Source organism: Oreochromis aureus, linkage group 23 (assembly GCF_013358895.1).
Source record: "Oreochromis aureus strain Israel breed Guangdong linkage group 23, ZZ_aureus, whole genome shotgun sequence".
NCBI lineage: Eukaryota > Metazoa > Chordata > Actinopteri > Cichliformes > Cichlidae > Oreochromis > Oreochromis aureus.
Genome location: NC_052963.1, coordinates 34,899,998 through 34,917,208, shown reverse-complemented (window position 1 = coordinate 34,917,208; position 17,211 = coordinate 34,899,998). Strand labels below are relative to the sequence as shown.

The following is a 17,211-nucleotide window of genomic DNA, read 5'->3' as shown; positions in this document are numbered from 1 at the left end:
AAGTCATCTTATATCAATTAGTTTGAAGTGTTCAAAGTATTGAAACAATTTAACATCGCTCAGTTACCAAACTTATAAAAGCAGCACAGGTGTGACGCTGTAAAGTGTCATCATCATCATCGTCGTCGTTATTATTTCTGAGCAGACACTCGGGCTTTGCCCACGGGGCTTCCTCGCTGCCCGGCTCGGTACTGCATATTCATTGAAAAGCACCGGGACTTCTCGGTTTACGGCAGAGCGCGTCCGTGCGCGTGGTGGTGGGAGCGAGAGCAAGATGGCGGCGCTGAAGGAGGAGCAGTGTTACGGACTGTCCTGTGGAAGAGTGAGCAACGGCAGCAATGTCTCTGTGTTTCACGTCAAACTCACTGACAGCGCGCTGAGGGCGTTCGAAGCCTACCAGGGCAGCAGGGTAAGCGGCGCTTTTTCGGTTCCGTGCCGTCCCGGTCGGCTCCCGAAGCCCGTGCTGGCGGCTGTGACAGGCGGAGGGAGGTCGGTCCCCGCTCCGCCTGCCCCTGCCTTCACGCTGAGGTCCACGGCCGGTTCGGTTTGATGAGCGTGTAGTTTAGCGAGCCCCGGCTGTGGCCGGGTGCTCGGTGGGTTTTCTGTGTTTTCGTAGCTACACCCAGACTCCCCTCACTCCAGCCCGGTGCCACTGGACTCGCAGCCCGCTTACTTCATCGTGTTGGGCTGCTTGTTTCAGCCTCTCTGTATAAACTTGGTATCGGCCACTTGTCTTGTTTAAATACGTCTTTTATAACGTAAAAGAATTATCAGTGAAAATGAGTCATTTATGGCGCTTGTACAGATGTTTCCAGAAAGTTTGGTACCCCTGTCATTTCTCTCCTTCTGTTTTTTTGGGGGGGGCAAACCTTGCTAGCTAAACTAGCCACCAAACTGCCCACACATGAGGGTATCTGGTGCCGTCGGCTATCTGAGCCCTGTCCGCTCACTTTAAGCTGTTACCTCTCTCAAAGCCTTGGCTCGGCTGTGAATACTTTGGAAAAGTACTCGGTATTCATGCGAAACATGGGCATTTTTTTACCCACCCCCCCACATCCAGTAAATGCTCATCATGTTCAGTTTACAGCTTTAGACATTGTCTGAAGTTATTGGACACTAGATTCAGCTCGTGGGTTTCTGGTTTCTGGGTTGCATTTTGCTCTTACTCGGCTTCTTGTGTCCACAGCTTTAAGTCTGATGGTGGCCATCTAACGTTTCAGCTTCTATAAATATTTGACAGGGAAAAGCTGACAGGCCAGGAGGAAAGGGCCTTATCTCCAGCTTCAGTGGCTGTGTACAGCAGGACTGCAGCTGACAATCCACAACAATAAAGTATGACAGGTAACTGGGTGGCCACTAGTTGTAGGAAGAGGTCTGCCTAATCAACTACGAGGCACACGGAAGGAATGAGCATTAGAAGGTATCTGTGATGGTTATATTAGGAAATGATGATCATTTAGGACTTTGCTGTTGTGATTTTGAGATCTGTTAGCAGTGCACTTGTCCACGATTTTATCAAAACACATACCATGTGAGCTTTCTTACGTTACCCACTGAAAACGTGCCATACCGATTGTCTGCTGCTGTTAGCAGCCTGCCTGCTTCCCATGAAAACTTTCATCACCTGGCATCTGCCTCCAGTATTGTGGAACTGGATTCTTAATTTGACCACAACGTGAAGATGTGTTCACGTACTGCAGCTGCAGGTATTTTTAGCTCTCGTGAAGGAAGCAGAAGCTTATTATTATCTCACAGATCTCAAACTTTAGCGTTTAATCATGCCTTCCTGATATTTCACAGGGGTGCAGTTTAAAAAAACCAAAACATTCGAGCTGAGAGTTCATTGTAGATATGAATGTGTTAGATTAGTCGAGAAAATTGTTAAAACTGTGGAACACTTGATATTTATTTGGCAGAAATGCTAATTTAACTGATTATTATGGTTATCGAGGGGTGAACCTGCCAGAAAATATCTGGCAATTTGTTTGATTTTTAACTTTTTATCCGTCCAAGTGAATTAAACCATCCATGAACGATTTAATCTAAGAAAATGCTCTCCTCACAGCCCCGTCTGTGTCCTGTGCCCATTCCTCTGTGGATGTCAAACTCTTCTGTTTGACAACCAAGCTGAATTTTCCACATGTATTTTTCCCAATAACATGACTCTGTAACCCACCAGTGGGGAGAACCGCTGCCCTCCTAGTACATTCGTTGGCCAGCTGAATGTTGTGGCAGTTTTCTATCAGCTATAGGAGGTCACAGAGTGCCATCACCTGCTGATTTGGTAACACTGTCTTGACTGTGGGACTAGAAATTCCCTTAGGAGGCAGCTGGTCGTTGCTACCTCCAGAAATGGACTCCAAACACTAAAGTGGCAGAGCTTGTCGAGAGGATAAGCTCATCCAATCTGCAAAGACTCAAATTCACATTAAACGACTCAGAGTACACAGGAAATTGGTCAGCTGGAAGTTTCTTTTGCTAACATGGATCTTCTGAAAGTGGCCCTTGAACTGACGTGCAGACGTGTTGCTAAACTCGTATAGCTCATTGTGAGCTTATCCTGACCTCTTTCCCTGTTATTTGACTTAACCCTTACTCACAGTTAGAATGACTGTGCTACTGACTAATCAGAAGTGTGGACGATATAGAGAAGTGAGTGGTTTTGGAGTAGTAAGGTGATAGAAACTCTGCTGCCTCATTGTGGGGATGTTGGCTCTTGGCGGGCGCAACGGTTCACGATTCGCATTCAAACTTTTTGTGTTGAGCGGCATCTCTGAGGTCGGCAGTTTCTGAGCTCTCGCTTAGTTTTGGGATTGCTATATGCCAATAAGCACGGGACTGCAGAGGCAGTTAAGCACTGTTTTTATGACTTCAACAGGTTCATTGGACAGATGATGAGAGATTATTAAACCACCCATGTGACACAGAACAGTCCGGCATAGGTGTGCACGTGTGTCCTCTAAAGAAGATAAATCTGTCTTATAATGTTAGTAATGTAGGTGTCTGCTGTGTTAATTACACAAACGAGAGCTTTACATATTTAAAAGCACTGGAATGAAATCCAAACAAAGGCTAACACTGGGGCTCAGGAGCAGTGCTCTTCTCAGCTGAAGACCGCGTCTTCCTACATTCACATGCCATAAATTGTGGTAAGAGTTGTTGGACTGACGTCAGTCAGAGCTTTGGGATTCTTATTTGCCTGTGGTTGGCTGTTATCCGTTTTCATTAGCTCATAAATATAAGAACTATGCCTTCATTTGAATAAAAAGAAATCAACAGGATCATCTGAGACTGAAGCTATGTGCAGTTTACGCTCCCTTTGGTTCGTATAGTCTATTTCCGCTGTTGTTTCTCAGAAACATCCCTATCACTCATGCCACTGCCCCAAACCTGAGCCTAAATTGCCTTCAGTGTTGCTTTTTTCCCCCCTTAGAGTTGGCTTCCTGATTGTTCTAACATTGGCTGGCACCCAACTGCTGGGGTGAGCTGGAAGAGGAAGAGGAAGAGAGGTGAACTCTTAATTGTGTCATTGTGAAGTCTCTACACGCTTTGCTTTGTGGGAGAGCAAGAAATTTTTAAAGGCTTATTGATCACATTCCTCTGTAAGCTAACAAAATACAAAACATGGGACCAGACGGAAAGCTGATTCAGTTCATTTAGATGCTGTATTAGTCTAATAAAGCATGTCTTGTTGCAGTGCTGGCTGAATGAGACGTGACTGTCAGCTGGGGGTTTTTTCTTGGTACCTCTGAGGACATGGTTAACTGGAGCTTCTGCTACGGGACTGCCAGCAGAGACTCACTCGCTATTGTTTTTTTTCCCCTACCAGCTGTGTCATAAGCAAGGAAATGAGTAAGGCTACCCGGCATCACTGAGCTGAAGGTTATGGAGAGTACAGATAAGTTTTTAATTATGTCTGCATGACTTTTATAGCACAGTACTAGAAAAAACAGCTTGACTAGTGTGCTGAAGTAGTACTTGAGGGTTTTTGGTTTTTTTCCTATCTCAAAAGACAGTTTCAAATCTAAAACTTAACTTGTCCATCCATCAAAGTGACAGCCTTTTGTTCAAAAGCCCCCATACAGGTGCGTGCTCTCTCACACACACACAGACCCACCTCACCCCTCTGTTTTGACAATAGAAATGCCCAATTGACCTTTGTCTTAACGACAAACTCACTTCTAATTCACTTTTACACCACTGTCATAAGGTGTCATGATTTAAGGACTTTCACACAGTATCTGCACAGGGAACCCAGCTTCATTTGGTAATGATATATTTTACAAACGTTTGGCATGACAATAACTTAAACCAGGAATACTGGTGAGGGGTAACTCGTCCCAGTGGCATTGACAAGTCATTTGTGTTGTAGTGAGAGGAAAAGAATGAATTTTGTCTTCATGAGGACAAACATCAGTGCTGGCATCGGTCCCGTGATGATCTGTGGTCTGGATTTATGTGCAGTATATTCCACATTTTATTCGCTTGAAGTCCTGAACTTTATAAGAGTTGTAATAGATGTGAGTGCGCTCCGTTAAATCTAGTTCTTTGTAACCTAAAGCGGCATTTGTCTCATACGTGTAACCGAAAGCATGTTTTGCCTTTGGAATTGAAAGAATAGAAAGTTGTTGAATTGCTCAAATTGTTGTCCAGAGCTTAAAATTCTTCTCTAGATAAAGAACTTTTGAATTTCTCCATCATAGGTGAAAACTTGACACCCTTTCTGTTGTTCCTCATCTGTAAGCATAAGTTTTAACAGTGACGAATTCTGAATTAAAGCACTTGTAACTAAGGAAATTGTAAGTAAGCTGGGGGCTTGGCCACCTAACCCCGTCTCAGACCTTATGGGAACGGTAGGGGAGGTAACAGAACCTGGGTGGGGATTTTGTTGCATGAATCCAGTTGGCTAATGCCAGCGCTATGGTTATTTAAGGAATGCTTACTCCTCAGTTTCAGCAGAGCATGGGACACTGCAAGAGATGACCATAACCACTAAGGCCAAATACGACTCTAAATGTCATGGTGTTCCTGTGCCCTGTGGCAAGGTTACCACAAGTGACAATGTCTCCATGACCTGGTATGTCCTTTCCAAGAGCTCAGTCAGTGCATGGGTCATGGTTTAGTCTTTTAATTTTTAATCATACGTGGAGCATCATAAATGCTTAAAATAGGCACAAATGAGCAGTGTGACTGTGACGCCAGGACAAATTATATGCACATTTGAGTTTTATTCACACATAACCTTCATTTTTAAAGGTGTTACTTCGCTCAGTGGGTTGTAGCGATAAAGAATAAATGCCCAGACGTAATACATGAAAGATTGCTTCATCAATTCAGAAAACCTGAATTAGGCGGGACCTTGAAGAAATATCTGCCATTTCAATGCAGGCTTTTCCATATTTGAAAAGACTGAGTTTGAAAGGAGATTCCTCTTTTATGTTCACGTCTATCCTTGTGTGTGTTTCTACCTCAGAAAGCAGGTTGGAGCACACACAATGATTATTCTCATATTGGACCTCCGACGCTGTTGTAGTAAGAAAACAGAATTTTTCCATCTGTAGGGTGCCAATGTAGCTTGACTACATACACTGGACAGTGTTCACACTTTGCATGTTCTAACTCAAAGATCAGTTCACACAGATTAAAATTAACAGGCTTCACAGTTCACAGGTCGGTTGCACAAATGAGGTACATTCATTTCTTACACCTTTTTTTTTTTTTTTTTTTTTTTTTTTTTTTTTAAATGAGTAGCTCTGAGCTACCTCCCACCATCATTGCTACTTCCCAGACTCAATATATTACTGTAAGATCACGGACAGATTACTTTTAAAAGCCAGGAAACGAAGAACAGTGCAAATGTGGTTTGCATGGCAGTGGTTAAGTTGTCACAAAGCTGTACGGGGGGTTGTCCAGCTGTTTTTACTCTTCACCAATGATGCAGCATTATTAAAAACATGCAGGTATTTCATTGCCAGGAAGACATCTTGGTAAATGTGTTGCATGCAGATGTGGTCAAGATTGCGTGCAGAAGTTCAAACTGGGTGTACTACGTGTTACGCGTAGTACTACCTGAGTCCCACACATAGTACACAACGTGTACAGGCAACTTTGCATTTGACAAATAAAGGATTGATTGATTGGATCAAAATGGGTGGAAAGGTGATTTAAGTGACTGTGAACATGGTTGCTGGTGCCAGATGGGCTGGTCTGAGTATTGTTGAATCTCTGCCACAAAGTCCTGTCTCAACGTAAAACACGGTACAAGCTAGTATTTGCAAGGTACACCTAATAAAGTGTCCAGTGAGTGTACAGCTGTACATTTTCTAATTGAAGTATTGCAGAACTACGCTGATTTGCATAGCTGTCTTACTGTTGCTTGCAGACATTTTCCCATGACGCACAGAGTTGGAGGTGGACACCGCTAACTGCTATGGCCGATATAGAAAACTGTTCATATGAGGTATGTTTGAAAAGTTCTGGTCCATTAAAAAAATCAAAAGCCTGAGATGATAAGTCTCTGGCTGCTAAGTTTAGAACTTTTGAAGTTCTATGAGATCCCCTCAAAACTGTGCATCTGCATTAATCCCTGGATTCCTGCTTGGAAATTGTAAAACTTCTCAAACAAAGCTGGAAGCCTGCCTCTCATCACCAGTAATGATCCATTGTACAAATTCAGGTCAGTGTGAAACAGAAGTTGAAGTTCGTGGTGAAATAGAGGTCACAGTCCAAGTGGTCATAAAGGGATTTCCAGGGATCTAAAAATATCACCCCGGCTGGAAAACTGTCAGGAAGTGCCAGAGACGATGACCTTAAACGTGAGAACGACCACGTTTTTACCAATTTCATTTTTGTAGACCTGTTCTCTGATACTATAATCACCGTTGGTTACATATTTCATAATGTTCAATATGCAACACTATTATCATGAGATTTCATTAACTTACTGCAGGAAGCTCTTATTGCTACACTAGTAATCTCAGTATTTTAAAAAATCTAACATGTGGCTTGTTGCTGGCTGTATCAACATGGTGTGAGATGCGGCGACCAGTTTCTTCAGCACAGCCTGAGTGTTCATATTGTTGCACTAATTAAAAAGTCCAGCTACTACTAATGATCCTGTTTATTTAAAAAAAAAAAAAAAAATCAAATCTTAGTTATCAGTCCAGGGAATTCAGCCCAGCTTAATGGTCTTAAGTGTGTAAAAGGTTTATAATGACAAATGAAAAATTTTCTGCATAATTGGTAAACTTACTGTTTTGCCCATTTGCTTTTTGCTCTTCTGGAGCCTCTGAATGCCTGCTGAGTCTCCACTTTCACATCACTTTTGTCAAGGCCTTAGAAAAAGAAGACTATTTGAAGAACTTCTATTAAGATCTTAAATGAGTTTAGTTTGTTTTGCTCACTTCAGTTTTCAGAGAAATGTCTCTCTGTGATGAGACTGCGTTCTGTTTTTATACTCAAGTTTTACATACATGTAGTAATTAAACAGAGAATAAAAGCTTAGGGTGACACAAGGCATAGTCTTGTGTTTTGTTTTGTTTTTAAATTGTTGTGCCATAAGCGTATGTTTTTAAAAAAAAAAAAAAACCTGTCAGATGCCATGTGCAGATTATGTGTGCACCACTTCTTTGTTGCAGGGGTAAAGTAATGCTTCAATTCAAGCACACGATCAAAAGAAGCTCTGCATCAAAAGATGGAAAACTTTAAACCCTTCAAAGGGTTTCCTTCTAGAGGTGAAGATCCTCTTACAGTAAATAGAACACAGAGTTAGCCCAATTATACGTGTGTGCTATTGTGTTGCTCATCTGCCACGTCTATTTACAAGGTTTAGACACGCAAAAGAAGCACTGCAGAAATGCACGCACGCTTCGTATTATGACTAGGAACACCCAGTGCCAGTTTACCCCTGCAGAGTACATGGCACATAGTGCTCTTTCCACCTCTGAAATCCTAGACAGGTGGAGCACCTTAAAAGTGTGACAGTGATGCAACTAAACACCTGACAGTGTGGGTGCTGCAGTCATACCCATGGGGATTTAGTCCTAGCTATTCCTGTGCACATTCACAACCAAACAAAGGCATGCCTTTACTTCCCCTGCAATCTGCATTGCTGGAGAGTTGCACTTGTGTAACTAATCAAATTCACCTAGTTTCTGGGTTAATCTGGGTGGTAATTTCCTGTGTGCCATCTAGTTTTTGACTCTGTCACGTTAATAGTCCAGAACCCCTTTAGATTGTTGTTATTACGCTTTTAAAAAGATTGTGGCCAAGCAGGCTAATGATGTGTTTAATGAAATGTTTGGTAACTCTGAGCGAGGTTTGATTAGAAAATACCAAAATCTCACTAACAAGATCTTACAAGCTCAGGTCATGGTTTACTGTTGTTTTTCTTTTTAAGGAGGGCAAATGCAAATTATAAGCATGCCGAGGACTTCTCACTGAATAAATATCTGAACCGATCATTGACAAATTGGATAACTTCTGAGGATGTCTAATGCAGTCAAAAGCTGTGGCGTCAATAAAAGGAGCTTAGCCTTCTTTACTCCAACTCTTAATTTGCGATTAACTTGATCTAATGTTTGGAAATCAGATTTAAAAAGATGTTTTTCATGAATTGTTTTTCACATAATGTCTGCTACTCCCTTACTGTTGGATGTAAACATTGCATAATGTATGAGAGACTCCATTCTGGCTGAGTAATACTCTGATGCAGTGCAAAACCCAGCTGTACTAAAATCAGAAGGTGTGCCCCAGTTGAGGTTATAACAAAATATAAAAAGCGTTTGACCTCCTCCCCCTCCTCTTTCTTTAGAAATGAGCACATGTGGTTAGATTTGAACACTTTTCTGCAGTGACTGATGAGGTGTGAAGACGGGCAAAAGTTAGTCTGTGTCCTGCTTCTCTGCACGTCCAAAACAGAAGCAGCGGTAATGTGAAGTAGCACTCCGTTAGCTATGTATTGTGTTTGAGTGTGTTGTGAATGGGGATGTCGCTTCAAAGCTGGCCATCAATTGTACGTTACAGTTGAAAAGGACTTGTTCTACATACTTTTTGAAAATCAAGTTTTAAATCATCATTTGCTGTTTTTAATACTATAGGGGGAAAATAAGCACTCAGAAGTTCAGCTTTCATTTTGACAGATTTTTAGATTTTTAGTTTCTTCATTAGCTCTTTGGCACCAAGTCCCATTACGTCCTACTGATCCTCATTTCCTTGCTAGTAGGCACTGTGTGGGGACATCCGCATGCTCGGTCTGAGGCCAGGAGCTGTACTCTGTCCCCAAGGTTAGCTCTGTGGAACGTTCTGGGCTCAGGTCCCAGAGAATAGTGACATGTCAGCAGCCCATTCAAATGAACAGGCTGAGGGTAGCAGTATGTTAGCATTGCTGGGAGGGGGAGGGCATAGGGGGCTAAAACTGGTGCTGCGTTAAACATTGCAGGGGGGAGACCGGGGAGACTGGCTCCATGAAAGGTGTGGTGTCCCCGGATAGGCTCTGCACTTTTTTTCTCTTCTTCCTTTCTTTTGGTTTCTAATATTAAGAGTTTAGTACAGTATAAGCAGAGTTGCTTTGCCAGGATCACTTTGCTTCGTTCCCTTTGTTCCGCAACAAAGTCTAACTTCAAATAATAGAACTAGAGTCTCTGAGACACTGCTGCTTTAAGTAGCAGTCTGCACTTTTTTCTTTCTTTTTTTTCTTTTTTTTTTTTTTTTACAGTGCATTATGTTTAACTAGTAAACAGTGAACACACAGCGAGGTTAAGCTAGGCTTTTAAAGTTGTTACCAGAAACCAGTTCTGGAAAGACTGCATTCTTTTTCCATGTTCAGTTCAGTTCAGTTAAGTTAAATAGCATCAAATAACAACAACAGTCACCTCAAGGCTCTTTATGTTGTAAGGTAAAGACCCTACAGTAATACAGAGACCCCAACACTCAGGTGACCCATTTTGAGCAAGCACTTGGCAACAGTGGGAAGGAAAAACTCCCTTTTAACAGGAAGAACTCTTTGGCAGAACTGAACATGGCAGATGGCTGTTCGTCGGGAAGGTGCCACACATCACAACTTAATGTGTGCCCAGGCTATTTTTCAGACGCCGTGCTTTCTGGGAACAGTTGAATCTTACAGGAGTGGATGGATTATTGAAAGAGTGGCTGCAGTTAAGGGAAGGGAAATAAAAGGGTGTGCCAAAAGGTATTTAACACACTTCTATTTTGGATCATCAGAACAGTTTCTTTGAGTCCAGCACTCCCAGCTGAGCTATTGAACAATAATTATAAATCAGCTTTACAGCAAACTCGATGATCGTTTTAGCAGGGATAGTGTTATCCCTGCATGCACGCGTGTGTGTGTGTCAAAACAAGCTAGAAACACACATGCCAGGAGAGTTAGCAAAACCAGCTGAAGCCTCCAAAGTTCTGGGAGAAGGGTTTGGGCAGGATTTGCACAGCTTGTCTAGATTTCCTTCATAAAATGGAGAAAATTCCTTTGCCAGAATTCAGAATTGTTTCCATTGAACTGCAGCCTTTTTTTTTCTTTTTTTTTTTCTTCGAGGAGGCGGACCTTTATGCTTTTGAAATGTTGCTTGCGAGTTGTGTACGTCTGGATTACAGTGGATTACAGAAATGAATGGAAAAAGGCCCGGCTTTAGTTGAACGATTAAGTCATTCGGGAGGGTTCAGTACAGTTTAATGTTGCAGTTGATTATGCCCTTTAATTAATTATTAATTAATTTTTTAATAGTTTTTTCAACCAATTTTTATGTGTAAAAACAGTTAAGCTAATAAGGTCCATTAACTAATTTAATGGTTGTAGCATTTGTCTATACCTGCTCTAAAGGTCCAGCATTTCTTGGAAGGAACTAAGGAAGTTACACAGGTGTGTGCTGTGATTGGACAGTCAGCGTTGCAGGAGTAATGTAAACCTTTTCAGGCACATGTCCAAGTATGCATGGGCGTGTCACAAGCCTAACATTAAAGGCATATAAGCCAGGATCTTCGTAGCTGAAGTAATGTCACTAAATGTTGATTATTTCGCACTCCCCATAGTTTAAAACCAGATCTGATGTGTAAAGGATAGAGCTGTGTGGTCACGCTGTGGAGGCTTGTCAAAGACGAGTTAACCATGCGCTAAAGCGTTTCTGTCTGCTATTTAGCTCTAAATAGGACAACAAAATCCACAAAATGAACATTTTACAGTATTAAAGAAGACCTTTAAACTAGTGACTAACACCATAAAATCATTGGAGAGTTTTCACTGAGGTCACATATGACACGAGGAAAAAATTTCCCAAAATTATATACAGACCGGTTTCTTTTGTATTTGAAGTCTTTCAGTATCTTTCATGAAGAGTTCGTCACCTCGGTATATATTGAAATGTTGTTTGATGGCCATCAGAATAGTATGTGGGCTTTTCCAAAGGTAGTTGGATAGGCAGAGACCATCCTCACTAGCGTTTGAGGCATAGCCAGTCACCCTTGTCCATAAGAAATATGCCAGAAACCACTCAGTTCTGAAAAGAGCTTCGAGTTCCTCCTAGTAGGCTTTTAATGGGTAGAGACTTGCAGTCGTTCTGCACCGGCCCTTATGCTAGAAATGTGGTCCATACTATTAAGGCCTGAAATTAAAAAATAAGATGAAATTTAAGTGAAACCACACAGAAAATAGTAACTCACTTATCTTTATATGCAAGTGCTGGATCTCTGGGTCAGGCTCAGGCAAGAATACAAAGCATGTTGTGTCTTTAATAGGCTTACCCTCCCTTGAACTTTTTAGTACTCTCACTTGATCACATTTAATCCACTAAAGCAGCATCAGAAAAGCCAAAGTGCTGTTTAAATGTTTAACGGTACTTACGATACCTACAGTACCTGTAATTGTGAGGCTGACGCCCCAAAACCTCTTTATCTGGAGCCACTGGCACTGTCAAAGGTCCAGTTTAGCTTGAAGCAAACAGCTGATTGATTAATTTTGGCTTTCTGTGCCGCTCCCTGCTTTGTCTTAGCGTCAGCACCAGATTTTATTTTAAGAATGCACATGTATTTTTTTTAATCCCCCAAGTCCGGGAATTAGAATGCTGTGATGTTTTTCACTCTTTTGAGAATCGTTAAACTGAAAGAGAATTTAAATTTATAAGAAATGGACTCATGAGGAAACAGTTTCCCTTGAAAGCAAACTGAAAAATCTGTTCTGTGCTGCTTTTCCCGTGTTTACAAAATTATTGCTGCTTGTGGGAGGTCACAATTTTGTCAGTTTAATTTTGTGATATTAAATGGGTCGTCTCGCTCACGTCTTCTGTTAGAAAGTGTGAAATGGTCTGTTCTGGTTTATTTCTGGTGTTCGTGCATTACTGCTTTCAGTACCATTGATGTGACCATCAACTCTTCAGCATAAAAACAAATCCATACGTGTTTGTGGTCTGCGGCACATAACATGCCTTTTCAGAAGTTCTCTTCTGTATTGTTTACTTGAGCCATAAGGTGACCACATGATTGCAGGCAGCTTCTTTTTTTTACTGTTCTTGCTCTTCCTCATTTACACCCGTGACTGCTTCTGCTTCTCCAATGCAGGGCTGATTTTTCACAGTCTTCCCTGTCTATCACAGTTCATTTATACTGGAATAAACTGCTAGCTCCTGTACCCAACCCGGTTGCAGATGGTAAAACTGTGGTTTTACCATCTGCACGTGAAATCAAAGTGTCTGGTATCTTTTCCAATAGCTGAAGACAAAGGACAGAAATGATGATGGCTTTACTTTGTTACCATTTATTACCATTGTTACTATTTAATCTACTGCTGACAGTTTCAAAATCACATTTTTGCCCTCACTGAACAGTTTTAATATCCATACATGAGCAGTTAATTGAAAACCTATAAGGTGTTTGTGGAAACTTGGCTGACGTTAATTGATCTTTTTGTTTCGTTTCACAGGTCCTGTCATCATCGCCATTGATAAGATTTAATGGAAACCAAGGGGTAAGAACGTATTACGTTACGTAAACACGCTGCTATACCTACAACATCACCTCAGTTTTATTACAGTTTAACTTGTTTAATCATCACAGGTATTTGCCACTTTCAGTTTCAAAATTAAGATGTCATTATTACACATTTATCAGTCATTTTGTTAGTTACACCTGTCCATCTGCTTGTTAATGCGGGTATCAGCCACGTGACAGCAATTTGATTCATTTAGGCACGGAGAGGTTCAGTAATAGGCAGTTCTCTGGGTAATAAATTCTTTATTGATGGCAGAGGACCTTGTTCTGAAGACGGTGAGGTGTACTTAACAGAATGGCAGGTGATTGTATAACGCAGTTCACATTTTCAAGATGATTTCAGTGGTGAGGCACTCAACAAGTTTGCTGTTTCTTTGTAAGCATGACACTGTGTGAGTGTGAGGAGTTTAAAAAGATGCTAAATCTAATGATGCACTCTTTGCCATTGTGTCATGTGCTTTGTAAGCACTGCTCGACCTTTAAGCACTGTTGCCACAGAACTTGAGGCAGCCGTTTGAGCCTGTCGTGATGTTAGTCACGTAAATTTGTTTTCTATTGCTTCTCCTTCCAAATAATGTGATCTGACAAAACTGATTAGTACAGGGGAAAAAAGAAACCTCATCATGTCCCCTGCTTCAGTCTTCATACCTATATTCAGACATGTTATGAAAGGAAGATAAAGGAAGGCTCGTGTTTCATGTATACTCTCTGTCAGTCATGTGTTTGTCCACAGTGGGAATTCTGACGAATGATATTTGATTGTTTTGTCACCCAAGTATCATACAGGACACCAAATGTCCTGTTAACATTGATCTTCTCCACTTTCCAGATCTCTTTGAATTTTGTCTCTAGTACAAAACTGTAACCGAGTTAAAGTTTAAAGTGAGCTTATATAAGTGATTACATCGAATTTTGTATATTTGTAATTTTTAAAAATTAATGGTATTTATTTTAACCAGAGTTGAGGCTTTTCTGATTTGATTTTATTAGATTTTTACATTTATTTGTCCAAACTGAAAAATGGTCAGATTGAACTACTTAATAGTTCAATTCAATTTTATTTATACAGCACCAAATCACAACAACAGTCGCCTCAAGGCACTTTATATTGTAAGGTAGACCCTACAATAATACATGCAGAGAAAAACCTAACAATCATATGACCCCCTATGAGCAAGCACTTTTTTGGACAGTGGGAAGGAAAAATCCCTTTTAACAGGAAGAAACCTTCAGCAGAACCAGGCTCAGGGAGGGGCGGCCATCTGCTGCAACTGTATGAGGTGAGAGAAGGAAGACAGGATAAAAGACATGCTGTGGAAGAGAGCCAGAGATTAATAACAGGTATGATTCAGTGCAGAGAGGTCTATTAACACATAGTGAGTGAGAAAGGTGACTGAAGAAGAATCACTCAATGCATCATAGGAATCCCCCAGCAGCCTACGCCTATTGCAGCATAACTAGGGGAAGATTCAGGCTCACCTGATCCAGCCCTAACTATATGCTGTAGCAAAAAAGAAAGTTTGAAGACTAATCTTAAAAGTAGAGATGGTGTCTGTCTTCTGAATCCAAACTGGAAGCTGGTTCCATAGAAGAGCGACTTGAAAACTGAAGGCTTTGTTTCCCATTCTACTTTTAAATACTCTAGGAACAAGTAAGCCTGCAGTGTGAGAGCAAAGTGCTCTAATGGGGTGAATATGGTACTATAAGGTCATTAAGATAAGATGGGGCCTGATTATTTAAGATCTTGTATGTGAGGAGCAGGATTTTAAATTCTAGATTTAATAGCGAGCCAATGAATGAAAGCCAATATAGGAGAAGTATGCTCTCTCTTTCTTGTCCCTGTCGGTACTCTTGCTGCAACATTTTGGATTAACTGAAGGCTTTTCAGGGAGTTTTTAGGACATCCTGATAATATTTTGCATGAGTATTGGTATAGTTTGTATGGTACAGCAAGCAGTGCCATGCAAAGTGCCCAGTTTTCTTTCTTAATGCAAAACGAGTAGCAGACAGTGAAGTAAACAAAGTGAGCAGAACGCACTGACGCTCTAGGTGTTTCATATTGCTGAAATTCACACCTGTTTGTGTACAAAAGTAGACTTCATGGAGAAACGGTTTTGTTTTGTCCTTCAAATCCTATAATTTAATTGTGCCTCTCCATGATATAAAAATGTCACCATGGTGCCAGCGCTCCTTGTGTCAGCAGCTAACTGTCCGACAATGATGAACACCCTTACAGGGATTCTCTGCACAAGCAGCTTCTTCCATTAAAGGAAACATGCTCGCTTGACATGTGTCAGCCTGCCCCGTCTGACATGCATACACTGTCTATTTGCTCTTCGTCTTTGGAAACCTCAGTGTTGGTTTGACACTCGGTGGCTTAGTTTGTTTTGTAGTCTGCCATGCCCAGATGTTGTGTTAGCAGTGCATCTGTGTCCAAAGTGGTGTTTCTGTTCTGCCAGCGTGGTCACAATACCCACAAAAGCAGAGATTTCTAGCATCTTTATCCATAATTATGCTTCATACATCTGTCTTAATCCTGCCCTCCTACACACTCGCTCCCATTGGCACTGCCTCGTCTGCACCCCAGGCTGTTGGCTTATGTAAAGGCTTTGACACCAGGTTATCCTCGGTCACTGAACGTGATATAAAAAGCTCCGGCACAGGTTGGCACCGTATCGAGAAATGTGGTTAAAATGTGCCTTACTGTTTCCGTTGTAACCTCAGGCAGCCTCCTCATAAGCTTTATAGTTCCCTCCTCACCAGGTCTCAGCAGGCACAATGAATGCTTGAACTTAAACATGAAAAATGGTTAAAATAAAACAGACAGAATTTAAATTTCCACTGATGGACAAAGTTAAATAGATTGGTGGCTGGTATACTTTCTAACAGCACACTGAAAACTAATTTTTTTTAAAAACCTGCTTGCTAGCAAAACATCTGCCAATATGTGTCTCCTTATGGAAGTCTAATGCTCTAAATATGTTAAAAATATTTTCAGGATGAGACGTTTTGCTTGAGTGTATCCACGAATTGGTTCCTGATGTACACAAACAGACCAGAGTCTGCAGAAACTCTCCATTCATCATTTATGTATGTAGTCTTATAAACGCCTGTAAAGCAGTAGATGTGACCACTGCTGTAGCTCAAGTGTAGCCAAGTATTTAGTATTTCAGCTTGCATTGTTTTTAAAATCAGAACTAATATTCTTGCTATAACATTATGCACAATAGCCTTGTATTTAAAGTTGTAGCAAGCTTTCCTGTCTGCTGTCAGTATTTTGGTGCACTGCAGAACCATGGAGCCAGGCCCTCTTTCATTTAATGCTCATTTATTTTATGTGTATGAACACGTCTGCTGTGGAAAGATAGCTTTATCTCCAGTTTACAGGCTGATTATTCAATGTGACGCTGCAGTTTTTATAAGGGGCGTCATGGTAGGTATTACTACCCACCTGTCTTTAACTTAACACTCATTTGGTCACATGTTCTGCAGAAGGTCCTGCTGTCTGTTGCCCGGTCGTTTCAGGCTGCAGTTATGATGCAGCAGGCTCGCTCAGGGAAAAATCTGTTGGTGTTAAGATGAGAATGCAAGTCATAAGTGTGAAAGTGGCTGAATTACAGAACAGATGGCCTGGCTGTCAAGAGATCCAATATTCATTCACTCAGATTCATTCATCTGGTTCAGCTCTGACAGAGTTTGCACACATACCTTTTAGAAAAGTGGGGAAAAATCCAAAAGGCTAGAAACAAAATGGGAGCCATTTTTTCCAGACAGGTTTCATATTTTAAATGGCCAAAAAACACAAATGCTGGCTGCATAAAACATGGAAAACTTTGATCTGGATGATGAGACGTCTCTCCCTCATATTTCATTCTGGCTGCAGAAATATTCTGTCCTAAAATGTAGTTTTGGTAAAAGTGACACACAAACGTCCTTTTTTTTTTATGAGTTCTTCAGAAGAGGTGGTGGATGTACCAGAGTTTTTCCTGCACACTGATCATCCCACAGAGCAAAGTCATCAGGATTGAGATTTAAAAACTTTTTAACCACTTGTTCTTCTCCACTTGGAAAATGCACAGACTGCTGCAAAGTTAGATAAAAGATTCATTAAACCCACGACTGCACGTGGCTCAATAGTGTTCATGTCCACAGGATCTTCTAGAGCCAGGGACACGATGCGATATAAAACCAGCATGCAGACGATCAGCAGTTAAATCT

At 41.2% G+C, this 17,211-nt stretch overlaps 1 protein-coding gene across 2 annotated transcripts in view; it reads left to right on the top strand.

Moving 5' to 3' along the window:
* Positions 1–90: 90 nt before the first annotated feature.
* Positions 91–17,211, top strand: part of ell (elongation factor RNA polymerase II) — a 33,572-nt gene continuing 16,451 nt past the window's right edge. Inside the window, exons 1-2 of one of the 2 annotated variants that reach the window (XM_039607158.1) lie at positions 91–322; positions 12,926–12,970. In XM_039607158.1, the coding sequence (XP_039463092.1) occupies positions 275–322; positions 12,926–12,970 (93 nt within the window). In that variant the 5' untranslated portion in view covers positions 91–274. Of the gene's footprint in view, positions 410–12,925; positions 12,971–17,211 lie in introns of both variants that reach the window. The other variant, XM_031726781.2, reaches the window with a different exon arrangement.